This window comes from Triticum aestivum, chromosome 2A, assembly GCF_018294505.1.
Source record: "Triticum aestivum cultivar Chinese Spring chromosome 2A, IWGSC CS RefSeq v2.1, whole genome shotgun sequence".
NCBI classification, from domain to species: Eukaryota; Viridiplantae; Streptophyta; class Magnoliopsida; order Poales; family Poaceae; genus Triticum; species Triticum aestivum.
In genome coordinates, this window is record NC_057797.1 from 83,017,755 (window position 1) to 83,026,341 (window position 8,587).

Consider the following 8,587-nt stretch of genomic DNA (forward strand, 5'->3'; position numbering starts at 1 on the left):
TTTTCAAAACATGTTTAAAAATTGTATGTGCTTTTCAAAAAATGTTTACAGTTTAAAATTTTGTTCGTGCTTTAAAAAAATTGTTCATATTTTTCTAAAAAAATAGAAAAAGTCAACTAGAAAACCAGTTTGCTATAGTGAACCGGATGACTATAGTAAACAGTCTCGATAAATTAGCTCCGTTGCTACTATCGATGGACCACTATAGTAGCCTAGTCGGAGGAATTTCCTGTGTGTCGTGAGTTTCTTTGACGCAAAATGCATCAGATAGGTCTTGAAGAAACCCATATGGAAACCAATAATACTTTGCGTGCACTGGGTCAGCCCCAATTTGTACGCAGAGTTTTCCTGTTATTTTGACACCACAAGTCTGAGATAGCATTTGCTAGTTCTCAAGGGATTCAGTAATCAGCGCTTACGGCTACTCAAGCGGGCGTTCGTGGGTGTGCCCCGGCGCTACCACATGTGGTACGCAGGGCGCACCCGCAAGAATGTGTTTTCCCTGCTAACCGGGGGGTATTTTAATTTTTTTGCTAGGTTCAAGAGATAACATTTAAAAAATGAATGTATGAAAATATATATGAACCTGATCACTGAAGAAGGTGGTAGTAACTTTGCAAAAGGTACCTCTTAATTAATAATTTTAAGTTCTCCAAACAATACTATGTACTTTTGCTGGTGGAGGACGTGGTGTTCCTCATTTGTGGACGCGCGACTGGGTGCCTCTATATCACGCCTTCAGCAATATATATAAGTAATATTAAAAAAGACACTTTACAACAAACATTTGGAAAATGTTGAACAAGTATTTGAAAAATGCTAAACAAGCATTCAGAAAATGTTGAACAAGTATTTGAAAAAAAATAAGTATTTAGAAAATATTGAAGAAGTATTTGAAAAGTGTTGAACAAGTATTTTAGAAAAATTAATCAAGAATTCGGAAAATGTTGAACCCCGGTTTCACTCTTTTTTTGTACTCCAACTTTTCTTTTATTAAGTGGGCCAGCCCAGTTGCTACAGGAAACAGAAAAATCTTTCAGCGATAACTGCTACCATCTCGCTTAATATGAGACAAAGTTCTCGCGTGCCCGCCGCCCTTCTTTTTACAGGCCGACCCATCATTTGCTTTCGCTTTGAGGCGGCGGGCTTGCCGTGTCGCCAAGTTGATCTTTCACGAGGCCACCTTCTTCGGATCCTTCACCGCAAATGTTTGGACGGGTTCATGCGGCGGCGAAAGCGAAATGCGTGGAAATTAGGATGGAGGGCGGCGACGATCGAAGCAGAGAGTGTGTGGAAGGTGGGGTTTTCTGGGGAAACAGTATGGACCGCCCCAAATGCACGGAACAGATGTGTCGTAGTCATACGTGCCCGAGGTTCGAACTCCTGCAAAGCAGCCTTGGTTTGCTTATGGTTTAAGGGAAAGCGGACCTGAGAAATTTAGGCCCATTTTGGGTAGCTTGCAGCGTCCGGACAATTCGGTACGAACTTTTACGAGCGTTTTGAGAGTTTGTATTGGAGATGCCCCGAGGCCATGCCTATAAACCACTTGGAGAAAACACCTAGCGTTAGACAGAACTCTTGCATATCCTATACCTCTTTGAAACTCTAGTTCTTAAACCACTTGAAGATTACGTTTCACTTTTCTTTCTCCTAAGAAAGAAAAGGCGATCTAGCTTCTGCCGCTAGCAGACTTGCCTCCGCCGCCGGCCTCCCGCGACTTCCCTTCGCAGGTGACTTCGGTCGTCGGTGAGAGGGGGGGGGGGGTCGCTGGATTCATGCGTGTGGATCGTTTTTTAGGCTCTCGTAGTTTAGGGTTTTGGGTTGTTCAACATTTTTGCTTCGACGGCGGCGATGGCGATGTTGAATAAAGTTTCTTCAAATTCTACTCCGACGAGGCAATCGATCCTATGGTTCGAGATGGATTTTGAAATTAGTCTTTTCAAGCAAGGATGGTGTGGCGGCGGCGACATCCTTGTGGTGGACCTGTGTCCTCGGGCTCCGCCGTTGCGACGACGTTTGCTCCAGCGCCGACACAGAGCTTGGGAGGTAGTCGAGGAGTGGATTCAGATTGTGGTCTGCATTGACAGCATCTGGAAAAAGATGATCGTCTGCTGGGTTCATGGTTGGTGGATGGCAGGTATGATTTCCTTCTCCACATCTTAGTCATGTGGGGGTGCCAAATCTGGAGTTTGATGGCGTGTCCGGGGTGTTGCCCCGGTCTAATACGTTCAACGGTAATGGTTTCGTCTTTGGCGAACCATCTTGGAAGTCCGCAAAGCTGCTTATCAGATGGAGCCGCTTAGAGCTCGGGTATGGAGGTGATCCGTCATTTTTTTTATGTTGGATGTTGTGGTGGTGCCAAAGCAGGTGACGGGCATTGGTGTCAAGCTCAAAGGATTCTTCGGTCTCGTTTGTAATTTTACTTCTTAGCTAGTGTTCCTTTGTGCAAAGGTTATCTTGACAGGTCGATATGTACGTGGCTTGTACTCCCTCCGGTCAGTCAAACTTCGTAAAGTTTGATCATATTTATATGAAAAAATATTAACATCTACAATGTTAAATTTATACAATATAAAAACTAAGGTTATGACGCATCTAATGTTGTTGATTTCACATTATGAATGTTGGTATTGTTTTCTACAAACTTGGTTAAAGTTTACGAGGCTTGACTTCAGACAGATCTTATATGACAAAATAAAAAGGTCCGAAGGGAGTACTAGTAGTACTATAATCCATATATAATATTCCATCCGTCTCAAAATTCTTGTCTTAAATTTGTTTAAATATAGATGTATCTAACACTAAAACGTAACTAGATACATTCGTATTTAGACAAATTTAAAACAAAAATTTTGAGACGGAAGAAGTATAGATGAATGAGAAACGTAGTACCATAAAAAGAAACTCTTGAATATCATCGGAGGAGGTTTGGCAACTGCTTCCCATTGGATAGGGATACACTTAAGGAAGCCGAAAAGGCCACTGCGTGGCTTCAGAGATCAACTGGAATGTTCTAGAGCACGTCTCGGAGTTCTTCTGGTCACGCCCGGCCGACCTTTTTATAAGCCAGAAGCCCTCAGGGCCTCGTCAACAAAGCACCCATGCTACCAACAAACGCGAGATTCACAGGCTCCCCGTAATAAGCGAGCGCGAGGCGATCGATCCTCGATAGGTTTCTTTTAGATCAAAATCAGATCAGCGACGATACATGCCGCACGGGCAGGAGTCTTCGACGGAGGCCGCCGCCGGTGGGGGCGCGCCGCTGTGCGCGAACGGCTGCGGGTTCTACGGGAGCGAGGCAACCAAGAGCATGTGCTCAAAGTGCTACCGCGACCACCTCAAGGCGACAGGTGTGGCTGGCCCCGCCGTCGAGGGGAAGATCAATGCCGACGACCTCATCCACACCTTCAAGAAGTCGGTGAGCCTGCAGGACTCTACCGCTGCAGCTGCTGCGGAGGCGGCACCGGAGGCCGATGCGCCAGCGAAGAAGGCGGCGCCAACCAGGTGCATGGCGTGCAAGAAGAAGGTGGGGCTGCTGGGGTTCGCGTGCCGCTGCGGTGGCACCTTCTGCTCGCTGCACCGCTACGTGGACGGGCACGCATGCGGTTTCGACTACAAGAAGGTCGGCCGTGAGCAGATCGCGCAGCAGAACCCTCTCGTCGCGCCGTCCAAGCTCCACAACAAGATTTGAATAAAGGCAGGAGGAGTTGGAAAACATATGTACAGTTTTAATTTACTCGTTGGATGTACTATCTCTCCTACTACTTAATTAGATCTTTCAAGCACTAGCTCCATAAGTTGAAGAGGGTCGACCTCGATCTTTCATCATGTTATTCGACATGTATGTGTCTTGTTCCTCTTTTATTTGTTCGTATTGCCAATTTGGCATCCAAGGTCAAGGTGGCCATCATACAAGAGACTCCGTAGTTTTCTTAAGTTCGCAAAGACCTAAGATAATTAGAAGTTGCACAACGTCTTCAGAAATTTTTCTTAACCAAGGTCATCAACTTGTACTCCCTCCGTCCCAAAATTCTTGTCTTAAATTTGACTAAATACGGATGTATCAAGTCACGTTTTAGTATTAGATACATACGTATCTAGACATATTTAAGACAAGAATTTTAGGACGGATGGGAGTATTTCTCAATCACTTAGAGATTAATCGGTGTTGCGAGGGTTTGCTAGAGCCATCACTGCACTTTATTTTTCTTCTTTCTTCCTCCTTGTTTGTACTATTGAAGACGGTGGTAAGATTTTGAAAAAGAATGGATTTTAGTCTAAATACATACGCCGAGAAGGTACTTCCTCCGTTTATATTTAGTCTGCATATTAGAGTTGACAGAAGTCAAACTTCGTATAGTTTGACCAAGTTTGTAGAAAACAATATAAACATTTACCATAACAAATTTATATGATGTGAAAGTATATTCAATAATAAATTTAATGGTCTTGATTTGTTATTATATAGGTTAATATTTTTGTTTATAAACTTTGTTAAGATTTATAAAGTTTGACTTTGATCAAAGCTAATATGCGGGCTAAATAAAAATGAAGGGAGTACACAAAGTAGAGAAAAGGCGAGGTCTTTCTTTTCACTTAGGAGCCATGTGAGATGAAAGTCCAAGATCCTCGTTATTCTTGGTGATGCCACAACTTATTCAATTTTATCATGATAGACACAGAAAAGGATCAGATCTATTACTCCCTCCGTCACGGTTTAGAAGGCGCGCTTGGAAATTTTCTGGAACCTAGGTGGTTATCTATTGGTTGTGATATGGGCTAAAAAATAGCATTCACACTACGCATGCATATAAAAATAGTATATAGAAGTACTAATTAGCTGCTAAAAATAAATGCAATGCGCCCTAAAACTTGTCTATTGTGGAAACGCACGCAAATTTAACTGTGTCTTCTAAACTATGACGGAGGAAGTATCAAAGTTCATCGGAAATACAAAATATCTCAAACATAATAAAAGTTGAGAAGTCTTCGTGCACGTGTCCCTATGGACCTGCAGTATGGAGCCACAGTCATCGTCGTTGAATCCTTCCATAGATCTGAAGCACCTGACATCAAATCTCAGCACATGTCGAGCAACCCTAACCTCTTCGCCTCAAGGAGACAGTAGGAATCTACGTTGGAGCTCCGTGGACTCTGTCCAAACGGACGACCTCGAGAAGGATCGAAGCCCGAAAGACAAATTCGAAGAAGAAGCGTCCGCCCGAGCGCTGCATCTACTGGGACTAAAAAACCCTAACCTAAACTACTAACCCGAGTAGACACACCGGGATTCTCCTTCCTCCCACTGACCATAGGAGCGGCAGGTGGAGGGGAGGCGAACCCACAGGCTTGCTGGTAAAGTCTAGAGGGAAAGTTTGTCCTAGCCGCCTAGGATTAGGGAAGGAAACAAGACGGAGTCCTAGGGGTGTTCTCCTACCTTTCATATTGATGAGAGCATGAGACCATTAATATAAAACCCATGGGATAGTAGAAAAACCATTGGCTCATACAATATGAGGTTGGGAGTAATCCCTAAAAAGAAATGGTGTTAGCCCATGCCATTTGATGTTTTTGGCTTTTGCATTGTTCCAGGCCGAAGAAGTACAAGAATTACAAGAAGATTGAAATGCGAATAAAGCCATCGAGTTTCTGAAAAACGTGCGATCTAGCCCTCGAATTCAGAAACTGCTCCGTTTAGGTCCTTATAACCTGATAAGTGTCCCTATATGGTCCTTCACTACATTGTACGTTTTGCGTACATAGAGCAGGCGCTTGGTCCAACCGGGCATAGTAAGACGATGGCATGTATTCCCGCCTCTCCTACTTGTGAAATTGATCGCATACACGCTCGAGTGCTTGGTCGTGACTTTTTACCCCTGGCCCATGCATCAAATGGTACATGTTTGTCTTATTTAGCTTTGGGAGTACAACACAATATTTCTTGTGCATTTCATCATTAGGTAAATACAGTGGCGTAGCTAGGGGGTGGCCAGGGTGGTCCATGGACCACCCTGGAATTTCCCCATAGCTTGTATATAGTGTAGTAAAAAATATTTCTTTGAAAATAAATAAACGTATGTAAATATTTCTATTGATGGACCACCTTGATTTATTGGGCTGGCTACGCCACTGGGTAAATAAGGTGATCTCACATACGAACGCCACAGTGACAACCAGTATGCTGCCCGCACGACTTCGGCAAGATGTATATGGACTAGAGTTCAACGCATTTGCACTAGATGAAAGCGGGGGAGCATGAGCCGACTAAGGACGTGCAATATGAAATGTAGGATTATATTTATAGTGGTGAGATATTGGGTTGAGGTTGGCGATAAATTGAGTAGTTATCTTGTGTTTGGAATTGCCGGAATGACTGTGTTTTTAATAGGTCTCGCTCTATTAACTTTTTGCAGGTTATCTTCAGAGCCACTGCATCAATCCGTATGTGGTCATCACTTCAGCGTGGGGACACTGGGAAGCTCATGGTCTTTGGGTGCAACCATCTGAAGATGGTTTCACAGACGTTATTCAACCGGTATGGCTGGCATGCCACTAATAAATTATGTGGTTAAGTCATGTAATCTTTCGTTTGTGCCCACCTTATGTGGTGTTTTTTTGTCGTTTTAGTTAATACTATGTACGTTTCAGACCTATTTATCTCCTTTTAATAAAAATAGTTGTGTGCATCATGATGATGCAGAGGCGGGGGTCTTTCCCCTTTTCGAAAAGAAAAAAAATCTTGTGTTTTGTGTGGATATACATAATGCATCATTATTGAGAATGAATGGAAAATACAAGAAAAATGAAGGAGCAAAATGAAAAATATCACAGGAGGGGAAACGTTTCCATCTTCACATCTCCCGCGGGACCAAAATCATACCCCGTGTTAGCTTGATCTATACCTAATAATAAAAGGATTATTCCCTTAAAAAAAGGTTATTGTGTCTTGTGGTATGTCACAGAAATTGCATGTAAAGTTATAAAATATTACCTACCAATGCCACATGTAAGTGATAAAAACGTTTCACACATGCGAATCCCTTCCTGGTTCGGCCAATGCAGTGGGGACCTCCTATATTGCGCTCTGCGTGCTGGGAGAAGACGCAACGCGCCCGTTTGGGCCGGCCCATGTCTAGGCGACCTGTTTTTTCTTTTTCTTTTCCGTTTTCATTTTTTACTTAAAATAATTTGGATCTTCAAAAAAGTTTTGAAAATAAAAAATGAGAATTTTGAAATAAAATGTTTAGTAAATTAAAAAATATTTATGTATTCAAAAAATGTTCATGATTTTATAAAAGAATATTTTTTTTATTCAAAAAATGTTCAGAATTTTGAAAACAAATGTTTTCGAAATCAAAAAAATTTCATAATTTTTTGAAAATTTCATGTATTAAAAAATGTTAATGAAATTGAAAAAATTCCGCCAATTCGAAAAATATTCATGATTGGAAAAATAACCTAAATATTCAAAAAACTTTTTGTGACTTACAAAATAGTTTATTCATTCATAAAATGTTCGCTGATTCAAAAAATGATCATGCATTTCAAAAAATGTTCGTTAAATCAAAAAAATGTTCATGAGTTTTAAAAATTGTTCCATCAATTTTCAAAAAAATTGTTCACCGACCCTAAAAATGTTCGCCGTTTCAAGAAAATGTTTAGAAAAGTTCACAATTTAAAAAATGCAAATAGTATATGATGTTCATGAATTCAAAAATGTTCTTTATATAAGAAATGTTTGAACATTTGTAAAAGTGTTCATGAATTTGAAAATATTCATGATTTGAAATGTGCATGAGTTTAAAAAATGTTCATGATTTTACGAAATTGAGAGTGGTGGTTTTATCTCAATGATGCAGCAAAATGTGATTATGGCCGTTGGAGATTATGACTTTTTTTTCTCCCATTGCAACGCACGAACCCTTTTGCTAGTATATATACGAGGGGAAAACATACACATGATCATATGAGGGTCCCGCTATTAAATATTAGGACTTAAAAGTGAAGCAGTTTCTGATTTTGAGAACCATAATATTACACCTGCTTAACAAGTTTGATGGTTGAAGATGCTTTCACTCTTTCAAACCCAGACGTTTGGGCAGAGTTCGCTCGATCTGGTTGGATGATGTTTTTCTATCTAGGCAACGACCGAACGAGCCGCCTGTTTGGGGCTTCCGGTTGTACTCCCTCCGTTTCGAATTACTTGTCGCAAGTATGAATGTATCTAGATGTATTTTAGTTCTAGATATATCCATTTCTGCGATGAGTAATTTAGAACAAAGGGAGTAGATGACAAACCAGATGTTTGGGATGGATATAGGTCGTCCGGTTGTAGATGACAAACCACCTCGTGACGGTGGTTCACCTGGTTATACGGCTAGTCCTCAAGCTGGGCTCCGCGCTATTGGGTGAAACCCTAGCCACGAGTTTACCGGCTCTCTTCTCACACACCGTCAAACCTCAAACCTCGGTGACGCTGGCGCCATCGAGCTAATAATGGAAATCGTTAAGAGTTCGCTGACGCCCCGTAGAACTTGAAAAAAAGAAAAACAAGTTCCACCAATTGTCGACACCAGAGAAGTCCTAC

At 41.7% G+C, this 8,587-nt stretch overlaps 1 protein-coding gene across 1 annotated transcript; it reads left to right on the plus strand.

Annotated features, from left to right (window-relative positions):
- Window positions 1-3,080: 3,080 nt before the first annotated feature.
- On the plus strand, window positions 3,081-3,838 carry LOC123184840 (zinc finger A20 and AN1 domain-containing stress-associated protein 12-like). The gene has a single exon (XM_044596887.1). It carries the CDS (start codon window positions 3,209-3,211, stop codon window positions 3,689-3,691), a length of 483 nt encoding a protein of 160 aa, XP_044452822.1. The 5' UTR covers window positions 3,081-3,208; the 3' UTR covers window positions 3,692-3,838.
- The last annotated feature ends 4,749 nt before the right edge of the window (window positions 3,839-8,587 follow it).

Excerpts from the sequence above, each read along its gene's own strand:
- LOC123184840 (XM_044596887.1), top strand. The coding sequence starts at position 3,209 with ATGCCGCACGGGCAGGAGTCTTCGACGGAGGCCGCCGCCGGTGGGGGC.